The 20382-nt window shown below is 45.1% G+C and overlaps 2 protein-coding genes across 5 annotated transcripts in view; one reads left to right on the forward strand and one right to left on the reverse strand.

Moving 5' to 3' along the window:
• drd4b (dopamine receptor D4b) overlaps positions 1-20382 on the reverse strand; it is a 473608-nt gene that overhangs the window by 123804 nt on the left and 329422 nt on the right. The window lies entirely within an intron of this gene.
• Positions 3021-9864, forward strand: hp (haptoglobin). Its single transcript, XM_079841131.1, has 4 exons — positions 3021-3099; positions 3291-3379; positions 3469-3611; positions 8877-9864. Exons 1-4 carry the CDS (start codon positions 3047-3049, stop codon positions 9435-9437), a joined length of 846 nt encoding a protein of 281 aa, XP_079697257.1. The 5' UTR covers positions 3021-3046; the 3' UTR covers positions 9438-9864.

A 20382-nucleotide genomic window follows, 5' to 3' on the forward strand; every position in this document is an offset into this window, starting at 1 on the left:
GCTCTGCTGTGCGGCCATTCTGGATAATGGAAGAATAGGACGCAGGAGAGAAAAGTTTTACCAATAAAAACAAAGAATCTAGTAATTTTTGCTCATGGTTTAACTGAATCAAAGATCAGCAGAAAGACATTGGTCAATAAAGGTAGATTAAATGCATAAAAATATTTGTTTTATTTAATATTTCATTACTGGAGGTTTGCATAGGATTCTGATTTTGCATTTGACTGATTTTATTCATTTTGAGGAGTACTGAATCTTTATTGTGCAAGTGAGATAAATAAATGCTCACATTTAGTCTAGAACTACAATAACCATCATTACACACAACACCTCTGCACTTACTCTCGCTTTTCCCCAACATGGGGGCAGGAGAGCTGTCAGTCAAATAAATGTGATAAAGTAACTTGAGTTACTTTTTTGAAAAAGTAACTTAGATATTTGTTGTAAATTTGAAAAGTAATGTGTTACTTTACTAGTTACTTGAAAAAGTAATCTGATTACGTAACTCAAGTTACTTGTAATGCGTTACCCCCAACACTGGTTATTTAACATTTAAAGTGCATGTCATACCCAAGTTTAATAGATCCATGTTGCACAGTGTGATTTTTAATGATAAAATCTTGCAGTGTATCCCAGGCTTTACCCAGTCTAGAGCTGGCTTGGGCGTGGCGGCAGGCCTTGACACATCAAGCCATGTGTAACTTCCTCGATCATAGAGTCAAACTAACACAAGTTCATAATTTCTTTGTTCATAGCTGAAGAAATTGATTGCAACTTCAACACCATCGACTCACGGTAAGACTTTCTTCTGACACGCTCATTCAAGAGCTAAGGCTGAGCCACTGCATCCTGCAGTGGATTAATTTTATTTGTGAAGGGAATGTGCCCAAGTAATGAGCTAAATTCGTATATGTTTGTGTGAATCATTCATCAGCAGCTCATTTGCATTTAAAGAGACACATGAAAACAGTGCGTTTTTGCCGCAACCCAAATAGGGGCTTTCAAAACATCCTATAATAAATGATCTGTGGGGTATTTTGAGCTGAAACTTCAGACACATTCTGGGGACACCTGAGACTTATATTACATCTTGTGAAAAGGGCATTATAGGACCCCTTTAAATCCATATTTGAAACAAAAAAGGCAATATATACTGTACAATTTGAGTGCTTAATGAGACAAAAATGAAAAAATGAAGGCAAAAATGAACTTTGAGAACATTTTAAAGAAGGGAGAAAGGGTTACACACATAGGTGTAATTTCACGAGTGGGACGGGTAGGAGATATCCCCACCACTTTTTCAGTTGACTAGCAGAATATTCATTTCGTTCATTAAATAAAAGAAGATCTGCACTGGAATATGTTTTTTTTTTTTGCTGCTGTTGCTGGAATCACAAAACAAAATGCATACAGTGTCACTGCTTCTTAACATCTTTGGTTTTAATGAGAAGAAAAAAATACACGAAGGTCAATTAGAAATACCAAGCTTTTTATACATTTAAGGGGGTGTTGTGAGTTGTTTTTTGTTTCAATATCAATTTAGCATTGGCATACTTCTGTGACATTCAACTTCTGACTACATTCGGAAACCATGTAAATTAATGTAAATTGCAAAGAGTGAAGCTGTTACAAGGTACCCATGAATCATTAAACATACTAATTTCCTAATCCCAAATCAAATTATTTATATATATATATATATATATATATATATATATATATATATATAGCAAAACTTGGACTTACTGGCACTGCCAGTTGATGAATCAATATTTCACGCATGTTCACCATTGTGCAAATACAATTTTTTTTTCTCTGTGGGTTACAACATCACAAAAGTATGGAAGCTTCCCTTACGGAAATGTAATATATGTGCATATATGAAATATCAATATATGCAATATATGCTCATAAAGTAAAAACATATAGAAACCTATTAGAAATTAGAACAATTCCATATATTGACATATACATGTACAGGATCTCATTATATATGTTTATGTATGTATAATACATATTTTGACATATGTCTCATATATGAAATATCCTAATATGCTCATATAGAATAAAAAAATAAATCCAAACCAAGAATAAAACCTTATCCAAGTAACAGCACCGTGACAAAATGTATACTGTATGTAAAATACATGTTCATAATTTGCTGTCAACCAGATTTTCCAGTTACTCGTGTGATACAATTTCAAACAAAATTAAAAACAATTTGACAGTGTAGACTGCCCGAACTTAATAAGAGAATTCTATGAGCATATTTGCATGTTTAAATAACATTTTACAAATATAAATTATTACAAGTATATATTTTTTACATATATGATCTTAACATACTGCACAGTACCATATAGAAATGCATTATATAAATATCTGTAATTCATTTTACTATAGGTATTTTATATGTGGTATATACAACTATGTAAATCCATATAAAATCCTACACAAGCATACTGAATATTTGCATATATGGCATAAACATAAAGTACCATATAAAGTCATCATATAAAGAATTGTAATACTGTATATGTTGTATATATAATAATTATTCTATGGGTATTTCATACATGGTATAAACCTATATCTTCATATATCGTGAGGATGTATATATGTGCTAATAATGCCTTATATATGACATTATTACTCGGATAGAGGGACATATATGTACATATATTACATTTCCGTATGGGTTGTTTCTGCCACAGAATAATTGCGACTTTTTATCTCACAATTGCGAGTTTACATCTCAGACTTTTTTTTCTCGTAATTGTGAGATAAAAAGTCGCAACAATCTTTTAAAATGTTTTATTCTGTGACTGAAACAAGCTTCCACACAAAAGAGTGTTTGTTTACGACTTTACGTGCAAACAGAAGAGTAGGTCACTCACGCTGCCTTTGGAAAGTTTTGCTACCTTTAACCTGAATAGTGTCAACATTCAAACACAGATAAATTTCCCCGATTATGAAATCTGTGAGTTTTGATCATGTTTTTTCTATGTCCAGCTGATATAAATGCCAGAACCTCAATGACCATAAGATGATTAGAGACGGCTCTTTTGACTTTTCCCAAAACGTTTTCGTCATGAAGTGGTAAGTTTCTGTTTTGTTCCCTTAAATTAAAAATATGTTTTAATAGTGATGTGTGATCAATTATTGGCTTGAAAATAATTAAAATGCATCTCTAAATGATTTATGATTATCCCTTTAAATGTACTATTTCACTGCAATGCATAATGCATTATTAATCTGAATGAGGTTATTTCTCGTTTTTTTTTCTCTAGGCTATCTGTGGCTGTGCTGCTCTTAGGCGTTATTGCTTGCCTGCCAGATGCGTCTCATGCTTTGGACAGAGTCAGAGAGGATGTTTCGGGTAACAAACAACCTCCTCATCAGACATGACCAAAAAAATTATATATTTGACAGCTGCTTAAAAACATCTCATTCTCATTTTTTCTTCAGGGCACTGGATTTCAGCCCTACGTTCCAAACGAATGGTGGGGGGATCGCTGACCGCATCCGTCCCCTGGCAGGCAATGGTGTACCTCAGTGAAAACATACTAGATGGAGGTTTTGCTGGAGGAGCCCTGATAGCTGAGCGCTGGGTACTGACTGCCGGCCGTAATCTATTTGTAATAAAGAGTCAAAATCATACAAGAGGGACAAGAACCATTAATCCCAAAAGTCTATCTTGGAATCAGCGATCGTTCTGATGCAAATGCTTCTGCAGAAGTAGCGGTGGAGAAGGTAAATATCCATGCAACCCACCAAATTCCAAACCTGCTAAGATAAATTTGCTAAATCATGATCTCATAAAAAATTATTGTGATTTTTAACGGTATTTTACTGTAAAAATGCTACGGTGAAAAACAGTTAATTGGTTAACAGAAAGTTTCCGTACTATACACAGTGAATAACTGTAATAGATCTAACCTTAATTTTACAGTAAAATACCGTTAAATTTACAGTTTTTGGAAGTGATTGGAAGTCATTGTGTAATTTACAGTGAAAACCCGTAAATTGACATTCCCAGAATTCCCTGCGTGACACTTCGCATTTGATGTATTTTCATGGCAATAACTATGTTTCTTCTTTGTTTTTTTCTAATCAGTTATGTACATTAGGGTTTTATGTTACTTCTGATGTTGTTAAATTAATGTTTATTGCATTTCTTAAATTTCATGTGTTTTACCATGATGGTGTTTAGTGTTTGTGTGAATGACACTGAGCACCTTCTATATATTAGTATTGTCCTCTTAAAAGCTGCTTGTGATGAGCTTTGATTCATCACATCACTGTGATTGGTGGTTGTCCGTATATATCAAAGGTACTTAACAGATATTAGTATTTCAATAGGTTGGTAATTTAACATTATTTCAGTTAATGAAATATGTTTTTTTACCGTAAATTGTTTACAGTGTAAACATAATCATTACATTATAAACCTTTAAATTATACGGTTTTGAACTGAAAAATATATTTTTTTTAACCGTAATTATTACATTATAAACCTTTAAAATATATGGTGCTGTCCCTAAAAACCTAAAACGTTACTGCCTTATTTTTTACGGTAAAGTTCTGGCAACCACAGCTGCCGTTTTTTGCCGGATTTTTTTTTACAGTGTATGTATATAAAGACAAAAAAGCATTAGTTGGCCTGCTAACTGATCAGCATGTTAAGCTTACTTAGCTGCTAATGTCCCTTATGGTTAATCTGATAGAAGAAGAGCTATATTAGAAAGAGTAGCATCAATGCTAAAAATTATTTATCTTTAAAACACTCAGTGGCACTATCTTCAAACTTCTCAGGTACTTTAGGACATGCTGTCAATGATATATGTAACCCCTCCAGTTCCGGCATGGCAGGCGGGCGTTAACAAGGACAACACAGTTTTGCCACAGTCGCCAGTCGCACATCTTGAGAGTGAGGGTTACCTGCACAGCTCTTTCTAGATGGCCTCCGTTACACTTACCCCCCAAACCTCACTCCCATCCGGGTCACGGCACCAATATAACCCCTCCGGTTCTACTCGCCCCACTCCGAGTGGGATTTTAACTGGTGTTTCCAGCATGGGAGGCGCATCTCTTGAGATCAGGGGAGTGAGGTTTACCTGAACAGCTCTTACTAGCTGGCTTCCGTTACACTCACCCCCCTAACCCGCACTCCTATCCGGGTCATGGCACCAACATAACCCCTCCGGTTCTACTCGCCCCACTCCGAGTTAGATTTTAGTGTATCCGGCATGGTAGGCGCATCTCTTGAGATCAGAGGAGTGAGTTTTACCTGCACAACTCTTACTAGCTGGCCTCCGTTACACTCATCCCCAAACCTCACTCCTATCCGGGTCACGGCACCAATGTAACCCCTCGGGTTCTACTCGCCCCACTCCGAGTTGGATTTTAGTGTATCCGGCATGGTAGGCGCATCTCTTGAGATCAGGGGAGTGAGTTTTACCTGCACAACTCTTACTAGCTGGCTTCCGTTACACTCACCCCCCTAACCCGCACTCCTATCCGGGTCATGGCACCAACATAACCCCTCCAATTCTACTCGCCCCACTCCGAGTTGGATTTTAGTGTATCCGGCATGGTAGGCGCATCTCTTGAGATCAGGGGAGTGAGTTTTACCTGCACAACTCTTACTAGCTGGCCTCCGTTACACTCACCCCCCTAACCCGCACTCCTATCCGGGTCATGGCACCAACATAACCCCTCCAGTTCTACTCGCCCCACTCCGAGTTGGATTTTAGTGTATCCGGCATGGTAGGCGCATCTCTTGAGATCAGGGGAGTGAGTTTTACCTGCACAACTCTTACTAGCTGGCCTCAGTTACACTCACCCCCCTAGCCCGCACTCCTATCCGGGTCATGGCACCAATATAACCCCTTCGGTTCTACTCGCCCCACTCCGAGTTGGATTTTAACTGGTGTTCCAAGAATGGGAGGCGCATCTCTTGATATCAGGGGAGTGAGTTTTACCTGCACAACTCTTACTAGCTGGCCTCCCTTATACTCACTCCCCTAACCCGCACTCCCATCCGGGTCATGGCACCAATATAACCCTCCCGGTTCTACTCGCCTTGATGCGAGTGGGATTTTAGTGTATCCGTCATGGGAAGCGCATCTCTTGAGATCAGGGGAGTGAGTTTTACCTGCACAACTCTAACTAGATGGCTTACTAGCTGTCCTCCCTTATACTCACCCCCCTAAACCGCACTCCCATCCAGGTCACGGCACCAATATAACCCCTCCGGTTCTACTCGCCCCGATCCGAGTGGGATTTTAACTGGTGTTTCCAGCATGGGAGGTGCATCTCTTGAGATCAGGGGAGTGAGTTTTACCTGCACAACTCTTACTAGCTGTCCTCCCTTATACTCACTCCCCTAAACCGCACTCCCATCTGGGTCATGGCACCAATGTAACCCTCCCGGTTCTACTCGCCCCGATCCGAGTGGGATTTCAACTGGTGTTCCAAGAATGGGAGGCGCATCTCTTGAGATCAGAGGAGCGAGTTTTACCCGCACAGCTCTAACTAGCTGGCCTCCGTTACACTCACCCCCCTAATCGTCACTCCCATCCGAGTTACGGCACCAATATAACACCTCCAGTTCTACTCGCCCTGCTTCTAGTGGGATTTTAGTGTATCCGTCGTGGGAAGCGCATCTCTTGAGATCAGGGGAGTGAGTTTTACCTGCACAACTCTTACTAGCTGACCTCTGTTACACTCACCCCCCTAAACGTCACTCCCATCCAGGTGACGGCACCAATGTAACCCCTCCGGTTCTACTCGCCCCGATCCGAGTGGGATTTTAACTGGTGTTTCCAGCATGGGAGGCGCATCTCTTGAGATCAGGGGAGTGAGGTTTTGCCCGAACAGCTCTTACTAGCTGGCCTCCCTTGTACTCACCCCCTAAACCTCACTCCCACCCGGGTCACGGCACCAACATAACCCCTCCGGTTCTACTCGCCCCACTCCGAGTTGGATTTTAGTGTATCCGGCATGGTAGGTGCATCTCTTGAGATCAGGGGAGTGAGTTTTACCTGCACAACTCTTACTAGCTGGCCTCTGTTACACTCATCCCCCAAACCTCACTCCCATCCGGGTCACGGCACCAATGTAACCCCTCCGGTTCTACTCGCCCCGATCTGAGTGTGATTTTAACTGGTGTTTCCAGCATGGGAGGCGCATCTCTTGAGATCAGGGGAGTGAGTTTTACCCGCACAGCTCTTACCAGCTGGCCTCCCTTGTACTCACCCCCCTAAACCTCACTCCCACCCGGGTCACGGCACCAATGTAACCCCTCCTGTTCGAACCGCCCCACTCCGAGCGGGATTCAAACTGGCATATCCGACATGGGAGGTGGGTGCATTAACAAGGATGGTAAAGACCGCAGTCTCTAGCATCAGTCACCATTATGCCTCTTGAGGCCATTGGAGTGAGGTTTCCCCGCACAGCTGTAAATAGCAGGACTCTGTTACATATATACCAGTGGTCCCCAATTCTGGTCCTGGAGTACCCAGAGCACAGCATATTTTAGATGTCTCCTAATCAGACACACCTGATTCAGCTCATTAGTAAAGACTCCAAGATCTCAAAAGAGTGTGTCAGATAGGAGCAATGTCTAAAATGTGGTTTTCCAGGACCAGGACTTGGAGCCACTGATATATACAAAATTCTGGGCCAATATGTCAAAGCTTTTAACAAATTTGAAAATGATTGATATGATCCTGGCAAATTAAGTTTCGGAAGATTCAGCATAACCTAAGGAATCCATAGACACCAATCATGATCTTCTGACAAACTAGTCAAAAGTTATAAGAAAAAATAGCCAACTTTGGCAGGTGCACTCAGTTCATGGTCATGGTTCCAGTAACTATTTAAGCCAATTTTGGTAGGAATCTGACCAAAAATTGGCAAGAATAGCGAAAAAATATAATACAGTACATTTCAAAATGGCGACTACTTTTATCATCAGGTGGTTTTATTAGGTCAAAGGGGTTCAAAAGTTCTAACCCAAAAATTTTGAACCATTTTGGGTGGTTATATAGAGTTGGTCCTAGAGACCAACTCATGGTGACCTTCACAAATTTCCTGATGTACGATTCCCAGGGCTGCCATAGACTCCCATTCTGGAAGAATAAAAAGAAGACTTATAACTACATAATAATAATATGGGCTACAGCACCTTCTGTGCTCGGCCCCTATTACTTTTCTTCAGGGTTGGAGGGGGATAATCCCTTTTTTACTTTTGTGTGTGCAAATAACATACAGTGACCCTAAAAAGTATTTGGACACTTAGCCCAGCAAAGCAATTTTGTGTTTAAAAGACGTCTAGCCATCCAAACACAGCCCTGACGTATAGGCTAAAACAAGGCAAAATTTGGGCTGTCGGTGAACCATTGCCCAAGAAGAATAATCATCTAGAACATAAACATGTCAAAGAAATGAAACCAAAAATCTTGTAATCAATGTTGACTTCGCTTACATGACGGAATATCATACATCTCACAAGTTATTTTGGCAAAAACTACATGAAACCAAATTCAAGGTTATTTTGGCTAGAAGTGGGTTACTCATAGCTGGGCTATATCAGGTCTATAGTTAACCGAGATGGTGATATGACGGCTATTGCTAGCTGAGAAGCCACAATTAAAAATGCATCAATGTCACTGCATTAGGTAACTAAATATTAAACTTGGGGGCATATGATGCAATGAAATTCATGCTTATTCGTAGAGTTCTAAACGTTTGCAAACGTTTTTGGGACCACTGTATCATTGTAACAAGTTATTTTTGTATGTACAGTTATGTCAAGAAAACGATAATTGTTACATGAGACCATTGATTATTGAAATGCATCTTTCCTGCAGGTGTTTTTGCATCCAGACTTCCAGAACACATCCGACTGGGACAATGACCTCGCTCTGATCAAACTGAAGGAGCCAGTCAAATTTAATGAGTCTGTAATGCCCATTCCCCTTCCTGAGATTGGAGATAACCAGGAAGAGAGGGAAGGAGAGAGAGGCATCATCGCTGGGTGGGGCTGGGGGAAATGGTTTACCCCTGCTCCAATACTGAAGTTTCTCGCTCTGCCCATCCAGTCGTGCAAGGGTAACTACTCGGCAAAGATCCTCGCAAACACACCAAATGTGGATAACAGACAGTTCTGCACAGGACCCAGCAAGTACCAGGAAAACGTGTGCTTTGGTGATGCAGGGGGCGCTCTTGCGTTCCTGAACCCCAACACCAGTACAGTCTACGCTGCGGGCATCCTCTCCTTTGACAAGGCTTGTTCTGTAGAAAATCATGCGGTCTACACAAAGATTTCTGCATACCTGCCCTGGATTCATAGTGTCATGAGAGGGGATTCACAAGAATTCCCAGAGCGACGCGCTTCAATCATAAATCACATGTTTTCACAACAACAGTAGGAGGATCTTTATGCAGTCTTAATCGCTTCATAAATACACATTTATTTCACTGGTTTGTAATTTGCACTTTTGTGTAAATCCAAATTGGGGTTGTCATTTAACATTTAAATAATCCACACTGTAAAAACAAATTTGTTCTGTTTACTTAATTCAACTGTGCAAACGAGTTGCATTAATTGCATCAAGTGGTTCTTACTAACTGTTTAAGTTTAGTCAACTTAAATCTGTGATCTGAGGAAGTGTACTCCCAGAGTGCATTGCGGCATGAGTAAATTAATGCTTCGTTTGACTATTTTTGGCTTTATTTTACTATTTGTCTTTTGTCGGTATAACCCCAATAACGACAGCAAATAAAATTGTAAAGGTCTTATTAATTAATAAATAAATAAATAAAAAATGTTGTTACCAATGTTGTGTTTTGCATGCTGAATGTTGAAGTCTGTGTGTGACTTACTCAAGCATGGTCAACTGCTATTGTCACAAATACAGAGGGATTATATCAACCCAATTAAAAGGTTATGCCATAAATATTAGCATTTTAAAAAAAAGATAATTATTTGACATGAAATGTATTTATATTACATATCATTAATTCACAAAAATTATATATATATATATATATATATATATATATATATATATATATATATATATATATATATATATATATATATATATATATATATATATATATATATATATATATATATATATATATATATATATATATATATATATATAATTATTACTTCCCTTCTTTTGAAATCAGATAATTATGATTTCTTATTGCATCGCTGCATTAATGGGAAGATAATTACAATAATATGAATGAAGTTCCAAGTGCCCAACCAAAGGGAACACTAATCACAATTATGGTAAGTGGAGGAAATGAGTAAAAAGTCTATAAAAAATTGCCCTGCCTCAAAAACACTTTGCCCGCCTGCTTGTTTTTTTTGCTTTGGCAAAATGGTACTCAAACCAGTCAAGTAAAGTTTACTTGGGTTTTCTAAGTATTAAAGGCATAGCATTCAAATAGTTCAGATTACTGAATTGTTTTAAGTAAGTTCAACAAATTATTGGACATTAAGTAAAATTTACTTAGTAAGAACATCTGTTGGATTTTACAGTGCATATTTGAAACAAAAAAGGCAACATACACTGTAAAATTTCAGTAATTAATGAGACAGAGGCAAATAAATCCTGGCTTTGAGAGCATTTTAAAGACGTGGAAAAGGGTTAAACATGCAGGTCTACATCCCTATAAGTGTGCCGCACACATTTTGATCGCCCCTTGCTATCTCTCATAAACCCCACCCTCTCCATGTACCACACTAAAAAATCAAATTACAGTTTGAATAAATATTTTCTGAAGATGGTTTCTGTCATTTAAAGTGGCTAGTTATTATCACGTATGTTCAAGTGCTCGTTTGTCCAATGAGTTTGGTTTTATTTAGTTATTTAATCCTGTAAAAAAACGTCAATATGGACAGCTGTGCTTGCGATTGAATCTGCGAGAGTGTGGTCGGGACCTTGATACCGCGGCTACACCTCAGGATCACTACTGCGCAGACTCTGGCTTTAAATTACGTAATCATATTCCATACAAAGATAATATTTATATCATATGTAACGGATGTAGGCCAGTAAGAGCTGTGCATGTAAGCCTCATCCCCTGGCCTCATGAGGCATGTAAGCGGCTGTAGTCTTTAGCGTCCTTGTTAGCACGCCTGCCTCTTACGTCGGTTTGAGTCACGTTTGGAGTGGGTCGAGTAGGACCGGTTACATTTGGTGCCGTGACCCGGATGGGAGTGAGTTTTAGCGGGGTGAGTATAATGGAGGCCAGCTGTGTGTGTAAACCTCACTCCCCTGGCCTCAAGAGATGCGCTAGCGACTGACGCTAACATCTGTGGTCTTTAGTGTCCTTGTTAGCTCGCCTGCCTCCCACGCCGGAGACCCCATTTCGAATCCCACTCGGAGCAGGTTGTGAGTTGGACTTCTTACATTTGGTGCCGTGACCCGGAGGGGTGTGAGTGTAACAGATGTAGGCCAGTAAGAGCTGTGCGTGTAAACCTCACTCCCCTGGGCTCAAGAGGCATGCTAGCAGCTGCGGTCTTTAGCGTCCTTGTTAGCACACCCGCCTAACGCCGATTCGAATCCCACTCTTAAAGGGTTAGTTCACCCAAAAATGAAAATTCTGTCATTAATTACTTACCCTCATGTCGTTCGACACCCGTAAGACCTCCGTTCATCTTCAGACACAAATGAAGATATTTTAGTTGAAATCTGATGGCTCTGAAAGGCCTCCATTGGCACAATGCACGGTTCACTCTCAAGACCCTTAAAAGGTACTAAAGACGTCCATCTCACTACAGTGGTTCTACAATAACTTTATGAATCGGCGAGAATAGTTTTTGTGCGCAAAAAAACCCTAAATAACAACTTATATAGTGATGACGATTTCAAAACAAGGCATCATGAAGCTTCAAAGCATTATGAATCAGTGAGTCGATTCAGCAGTTTGAATCGCCAAAGTCACGTGATTTCAGCAGTTTGGCGGTTTGACACACGATCCGAATCATGATTCGACTCACTGATTCATAACGCTTCGAAGGCAAGGCAAGGCAAGTTTATTTGTATAGCACATTTCATACACAGTGGCATTTCAAAGTGCTTTACACAGAAATGAAGTTAAAATAGTCATAAGTGAAAAAAAATAATATAATAGGAATTAAAAGGAATTAAAAATAAAGATGAAATCCCCTATCTGGGGTGGAAGAAAATGGAGAGTCAGGTTTACTTTAAAAATATTTGTCAGGTAACTGTGCGTTTAGACAGAACCCTTACAGACAAATCTTCTTGGCCTAACTTGAGGGCGTTCTCTAGATGTTTTACCCGTCAGAGCAGATCTAAACGGGTCTTCCTCGCACCGGAGGGAGTACTCAAAAAATATTTGTCAGGTAACTGTGCATTTAAACATTACCCTTGCAGACAAATCTTCCTGGACAGGAACACCAGGGCTATCTCTACTTTGTTCGACCGTCAGAGCGGATCTACACGGTCCTTCCTCTTACCACCAAGGCTATACAGATCTATCCGTCAGAGCAGATCTAAACGGATCGTCCTCGCACCGTCCTCGCACCGAAGCTTCATGATGCCTTGTTTTGAAATCGTCATCACTATATAAGTCATTATTTAGGGTTTTTTTGTGCACAAAAACTATTCTCGTCGCTTCATAAAGTTATTGTAGAACCACTGTAGTGAGATGGACTTTGTAACGACGTCTTTAGTGCCTTTTAAGGGTCTTGAGAGTGTAAAGTGCATTGAGCCAATGGAGGCCTTTCAGAGCCATCAGATTTACACTAAAATATCTTCATTTGTGTCTGAAGATGAACGGAGGTCTGACGGGTGTCCAACGACATGAGGGTGAGGAATTAATGACAGAATTTTCATTTTTGGGTGAACTAACCCTTTAAAATATCAATTTAACAATGGAAATAAACATTTGCTAATTTGTTTCTTTGCTACTGATTTCAGGGTTACATTTAATTGAATAGTGGAATTCAATTCTAAATTGTAATATTGATTTATGCAATAAAAAGTTTTGCAGCACATTACATAAAAATGGTTTATTATTACCTTACTGTGTGCAATTTTTTTTATATAGGCAAACATGAGAAAGCACATCATACAATTTTAGCTCATTAAATATGTAAAGCTCTGCTGCAGAATGTTACTTACCACCTTGTGCTGTCAACTAGACCTAACTTTCTGTAAAGAATGCTTCAAGAGCAGCGCTGTCGAGGTTATATAACCACATATCTTGTGCATATCTTTCTGAGACCAAAGCATGACTTAAAATCCCCACTGCTTCAGAAACGCTGCATACCTCTCTCATCTTTCATCAGGGAATCAAATACATTGCAAACCTGATAACCCACAGCTAGGATAACCTTGAATCAAGTTCTTCTGTTTACCACCAAGTATCTCGATTAATTTGAGTCAACAGATTTTGTGCAGCATGTAGCTTGTGAACAGCTCTGAAAAGTGTTTTCTCATAGAAGCATTGCTTGCAGCATACCAATGGTCATGTTTAAAAAATACAAAGAATAGACTATATCCATGGAATATCCCATATAAGGTAACTTTCATTGCATGAAAACCTTGCCCAAAACATGTTTTAAGTGTGTTCTAAATGTTTCAGACTCAACCTCAAAGACATTTAAATCTAATGCAACTATGAAACTCTCAATAAACAATAAAACTGAAGGGGAATTTGTGATGAGTAGACTGTGCAACTCTAATAAACCCTTATACTCCAGGTAGTATCTCAGCCCGTCATGCCACTTCCCCACCACCAGAGGTCAACGTCTGAATAATGTTTTATGCTGCGTTCACACCAAACGCGAATTGAGCGTCAAAATCGCGTCTACCGCGTCTAGTTTCACGCGCGTGCATTTTGAATGCATTCGCGCGTCAGCAGAGAATTGGACGCGCGTAGAAATCGAGCGTTTGAAGCGAAATTGACGCGCGTTCAAGGCACTCCAGGAGAAATATGTCATAAAACACCACTCTGCCTCTTTTCATTTTCATTAAACATATATATTAAGCATTAATAGCCACACAAATGTGGTCCAGGCAACTCCTACATCATCTTCAGTACATGTATATTTAAATATCCTAAAAATATAAAGTTATTAAACTTCTCTTTGCCCTCAGTCAAAACGATTTGGCAGACAACAAATTATAGATTCATGAGAGCAAAGCTCGGCCGTTAGATCTACACAAAACGAACCACTACAGGACATCAGAGCCAGCGGCAGACGCCAGAAGGACTGGCCGAGGAAAGGCTGCCTTCGCCGGGGTTATGAGCAGTGATTGCCCGGTGATCGCCTGGATCTCACAACTCCAAAAACACAAGATTATTTTTTTAAAATAGGCGCTCTCTTTATAAATAAACCACAGATTTGAGCTTCAAACAACTGAATTCCCACCTGAAAACGTCTTAAAACTACATTTTGTGACACAATAGTACTGTTTTTAATTTATGCAGGGTTTCTCATACACGTCACTTTACCACGTGACAGCAGCGAGCAGGCTCCTGATTGGTTAACGCGGCGCGAATTGACGCCAAAGTTCAAATTTTTCAACTCGGGCGTCAGACGCGAATTCGCTTCAAACGCGTGAATGCACAAAAGCACCATTCGCGTGTAACGCGCGTATCGCGCAAGACGCTCAATTCGCGTCCAATTCGCGCCATTCGCGCGAACTGGACGCGCGAATGAAGCGGATTCGCGTCCTTCGCGCCGCGCGTAACGCGCCTTCCGCGCCGCGGGACCTCCAGACGCGCGTCAACGCGCCTTTCCATTGACTTAACATTGAAATCACTCGCGCCTGACGCTCAATTCGCGTTTGGTGTGAACGCAGCATTACACTACACTTTCCCCACACCTGTTCATTAAGTGGTTCAAGCAGGAATGTCTATATCACAAATAGTGGATTCTACTTGTCTCCCTCTCCTTTTGAGGATTGACTACAGGTACTCTATATGGGATTAAGATCCGGGCCTGGCCACGTATCCAAAATGTATTATATCCACTTTATTATAACTCTAGCCTTGTGGCATGGTACTCTATCATGCTGGAAAAAGCACGGATCATCACCCAATCGTTTCTGGGTTGTTGGGAGAAATCTCAGGCACTTTTTACTTAGAGGTGCTCTAAGCGATCCTGGGTGGAGTAACTTCTTGTTGACGTTCGAAGTGTTGTCAAACAAAACAGAGGCTAGACCCTCCCTCCTCCTCTTCCCCGTCCCCTCCGTTCCCTTTCGTTCAGTCACTACGACGTAACGTTAGTGACTAACGAATGGGGGTTTCGCTTAGAAGCCTATCAACTTCGAGTTTTGAGAAAACGCCCAATGGCGTGCCAATGCCATGGGCATGCGGAATTTGCATACGTAACTCCGCCTCACTGCGTGAGTATATAAGGAAGTACGAGGCAATATCGCATTATGTTTCTGCTTTCGGAGCCAAGAGTACCTACCTCTTCACTCCTACAGCCTTCTGAGACTCTGTCAGCTTCTTCGAGACGAGCAGCTTTCCAGTCGGTGTTGGTGTGACGGCGCGTTCCAGTGATCGCATACTTCCTGCCTGCTGATCTGTGCAGTGGTCTGCATCCAGCTGGTGTGTGTTTCCCTGGGCGCTTCGGCATCGACTGCAAAGTTTCCTCTCATAAAAGAGCTTGCACGTGACACGTCCTTTTCAGGATGTTTCGTCCGTGCACTTCTGGGTGCGGTAGATCGCTTTTTTCTTTTGACGGGCACGAGCGCTGTGTGACGTGTTTGGGCTTTCAGCACGCTCAGGCAGCGCTCGTGGATGACTCATGTTCCCTCTGCGGGAACCTGGCCATCTCAGTGCTTCGATCGAGACTCTGTGAATTCCGTGCTGATGCCGGAACGAGAGTCCCCTCCGCCACCCCCCAATCTGCGGTCTCCTCTGGAGGCCGCACTTTGGCTGGTGACCAGGGTGATCTGAGGGTGACGGTGTGGAACAAAGCTCCGACGCTAGTTCCTCGGCCCACACCCCCCTCTCAGGCACTTGACCCGGTCCGCGCTCAGGCGTCTACATCGGGGCCGGCTCCTGCTGTCCCGACTGTGGCGTTTGGCGCGGCGGAAGAGGAAGTGATGTCTATCGCCGCATCACAAGGTGGGCTGGAGTCATCTGAGGATGATGATTCGGCTGTGCTGCCACCTTCGGGTGCGCCAGCATTGCCCGAGTCGGACCCAGAGTTGACAGCCATGCTGTCTCGGGCCGCCGCAGCGCTTGGACTGGAGTGGAACCCTCCGCCTCAGCCCGAGCGTTCGCGGTTGGATGATTGGTTTTTGGGGGCGGCGCGTCCGGACACCCGTCCGGCCGCTCCTCCAATACCTTTCTTCCCCGAGGTGCATGAAGAGGTCGCGCGTTCCTGGAAGGCCCCGTTGTCTTCCCGTGAACGTTTGGCGGCCTCTTCCGCCTTCACCTCTCTCGATGGAGCCGCGGCTCATGGGTGCACTGGGGTCCCCCCAGTCGAACGTTCTGTTGCGATGCAACTGTGTCCTCAGAGCGCTTCGTCCTGGCGTGGTGACCCAAAGCACCCCTCCAAAGCCTGTAGGTTTTCGTCATCCCTGGTGGCGAAGTCCTATAGAGCTGCGGGGCAGGCCGCCGCTTCTTTGCATACCATGGCAACTCTTCAGGCTTACCAAGCCAAGTTGCTGTGTGATATGCACGAGAGAGGGGCTGATCCAGGACTCAGCAATGAGTTGCGTGCCGCCACCGACCTCGCTCTCCGGGCGACGAAGGTGACCGCACGCTCCCTGGGTCAGGTGATGTCCACAAATGTGGTCCAGGAGAGACACCTATGGCTCAACCTGTCTGATATGCGCGACGCTGAGCGAACACGTTTCCTCAACGCCCCCATATCGCAGGATGGGCTATTCGGCGGAGCGGTCGAGAGCTTCGCCCAACAGTTCTCGGCCGCTCAGAAGCAGACTGAGGCAATAAAATACATCCTGCCCCGGCGGTCAGCTGCTGCCTCCACCCCACCGCCCGCGCAGGTGCCTCAGCCTGCTCGCCGCCGAGGACGCCCTCCCGCGGCTTCCTCCGCCTCTGCGCCACCCAAGCAGCAGCCTCCACCCGGGCCGCGCAGAGGCAGCCGCAGGAAGGCGTCCCAGTCCGCTCCAGCCCCGCAGCCCGCGAAGAAACGCCAGGCTAAGCGGCGCTCCTGATGCGGACGGCTCAGGGATGGGCAGTTCTTTCCAGGAGACGGCGGCAGGGCCGCTCCTTCCCCCGGTGGAGGGCCGGGGGAGAATCTTTTGTTCAGCTGCTGGCCCCCGGGTCAGCAGCACCCTAATGTGGTTAAAGAAAGAACTGACAACCCCATCCCTGAGCCCCCAGAGATCGGTGACGGCAGTGCGCGCCACTCTCGGGTCTCGCCACTCTCGTCCCTCTCTGTCGCCAGCCCCCTGGCAGAGCAGACCCCAGTGGAACGCGAGTCCATCCCTGGTCTCCTCTGTCAGGGCGCAGCCGTTAACCGTGTTTCGACCCGGGGACGCCCAACAGCCTCCCCTGTCCGCGCCGGTAACGCTGCCTCGCTGCCCCACCCAGGGTACGTCTGTCGTCCGTATGACCCCGTTGGTGCAGTCTCTGGAAGCCTGGCTTCAGCTTCCGGGGCTGTCCCGCTGGGTTGCCCGGACCATCAGGCTTGGCTACGCGATTCAGTTCGCGCAGGCTCCTCCCCGTTACAGGGGAGTCCGCTATACCATGACCGGGGCCCATGCCCCCGTCATGCGTGCGGAGATTGCCACTCTACTGGCGAAGGGTGCGATCGAGCCTGTCCCTCCAGCCGAAATGAGGTCGGGGTTCTACAGCCCCTACTTCATTGTACCCAAGAAAACCGGTGGGTTACGGCCAATCCTGGACCTTCGCATCTTGAACCGATCCCTTCACCGGCTTCCGTTCAAGATGTTGACTGCGAAACGCCTTTTCCAATGCGTTCGTCCGTACGATTGGTTTGCAGCGATCGACCTGAAGGACGCCTACTTCCATGTCTCCATCCTTCCTCGACACAGACCGTTCCTACGGTTTGCTTTCGAGGGGCGGGCATACCAGTACGCAGTTCTCCCATTCGGGTTATCTCTGTCCCCTCGCGTCTTCACGAAGATCGCCGAGGCAGCCCTTGCGCCCCTTTGGCAGCACGGGGTCCGCATCCTGAACTACCTCGACGACTGGCTCATACTTGGCCACTCTCGAGAGCAGGTTTGCGGACACAGAGATCTGGTTCTCCACCACTTAACCCGTCTGGGCCTTCGGGTCAACTGGGAGAAGAGCAAACTTTGCCCCGTGCAGAGGATCTCTTTTCTCTGTATGGAGATCGACTCGGTCGCCATGTACGCGCAGCTTTCGAGCGAGCGCGCGCAGTCTCTGCTGACTTGCCTCCAACAAATCGAGAGCAAGAATGCGGTTCCACTGAAACTATTTCAGAGGCTCCTGGGGCATATGGCATCTGCAGCCGCGGTAACGCCGCTCGGATTGCTTCATATGAGACCGCTTCAGCACTGGCTTCGCGATCGAGTCACGAGATGGGCATGGCAGTCTGGCACGCTCCGGGTCCAAGTGACTCGGCCCTGCCTACAGACGCTCACCCCGTGGTCGAACCTCAGCTTTCTACGGGCAGGTGTGCCCTTAGAACGAGTTTCCAGGCATGTTGTCGTATCGACGGATGCCTCTGCCACGGGCTGGGGTGCCATGTGCAATGGACAAGCAGCCGCGGGCTCCTGGACAGGACCCCAGCGCCTTCTGCATGTCAATTGCCTCGAGTTGCTGGCAGTACGGTTTGCCCTGCACCGCTTCCGAGCGCTGCTGAAGGGTCAACATGTGCTTGTCCGGACAGACAACACGGCCGTAGTAGCGTACATCAACCACCAGGGCGGTCTACGCTCCCGCCGTATGTCTCAACTCGCCCGCCATCTCATCCTATGGAGTCAGAAGCGCCTGAGGTCCCTTCGTGCTGTCCATATTCCGGGAGTCCTGAACCACGCAGCCGACGAGCTCTCGCGGTTTCAGCCTCTCCCGGGAGAATGGAGACTCCATCCCCGGACGGTTCAGCTGATTTGGGAACAGTTCGGCGACGCACAGGTAGATCTGTTTGCCTCCCACGACTCTTCCCACTGCAGCCTGTATTATTCCCTGACCGAGGGCACGCTCGGCACGGATGCACTGGCGCACAGCTGGCCGCGGGGCCTACGCAAATATGCGTTCCCCCCAGTGAGCCTACTCGCACAGCTCCTGTGCAAGATCAGGGAGGACAAGGAGCAGGTCCTTTTGGTCGCCCAAGGTTCCCACCACTCCGTTTAAGGACCAGGTGGTGAACCTGCAAGCGCTGCCTTTGGAGGAGGCAGACCCAGCCTTGGCATTGCTCTGTCCAGTACGCGCTCTCCGCGCCTACGTAGACATGACGCAGTGTTTCAGGACCTCAGACCAGCTCTTTGTCTGTTATGGTGGAGAGCGGAAGGGAAGTGCTCTCTCGAAGCAAAGGCTGTCTCACTGGATAGTGGACACCATTGCTTTGGCTTACCAGCAGCAAGGCCGACCATGTCCCCTTGGTGTGAGGGCACACTCCACCCGGAGTGTGGCCTCCTCTTGGGCTCTAGCGCATGGCGCCTCGCTAGCAGATCTGCAGAGCTGCAGGCTGGGCGACACCCAACACATTCGCCAGATTCTACAATCTCCGAGTGGAGCCAGTGTCCGACTATGTACTCGCCCCCCCGAGGGGCCGGTGATGGGCCAGGCTCAGGTGTCTTTGCTTGCTCGCCACTCCACTCCACGGACTGGATACGTGCGATATTTCCTCAGGTGAGCTCCCCGAGAGCCCTGAGCTCCTCCAGCACTGTCGACGCCGACATCAGTTCAGTCTGCCCTTTCGAGCCCAGACCCTCATGTCCGGCCAGGTGCCCCATGTGCATGGTTCCCTCCGGCGACCCCCACATGTGTATTTCACCGTAAGTCTCCGCAGTGAGCGGGTTTCTTCCCTTGGCGTGTCCCCGCCACCCCTAGGGTTAAAAATCCACCTTCGGCTGGTACCCTAGAGATCTTCCATATGCAACCCTCAGCGGGTCATATGTGTCTCTTAAGTCCTCCCCACGGGTAGGCATTTTGGCATTTCCTCACTGGGATATGCTTCCCAGTGTACCTTGGTATTCCTGTGTTAAGTGGGAGTCCTTCGTCCGTACTAGCCTTACGACAGGGTACTCACACTTACGCAGGGCACTGGAAGACAGCTGAGTGGCGGGATTATATTGGGACCCCCATTTGTTAGTCACTAACGTTACGTCGTAGTGACTGAACGAAAGGGAACGTCTCGGTTACGGATGTAACCCTCGTTCCCTGAGGAGGGAACGGAGACGTAACGTCCCC

This window comes from Gobio gobio, assembly GCF_949357685.1.
Source record: "Gobio gobio genome assembly, chromosome: 2".
Classification (NCBI taxonomy): domain Eukaryota; kingdom Metazoa; phylum Chordata; class Actinopteri; order Cypriniformes; family Gobionidae; genus Gobio; species Gobio gobio.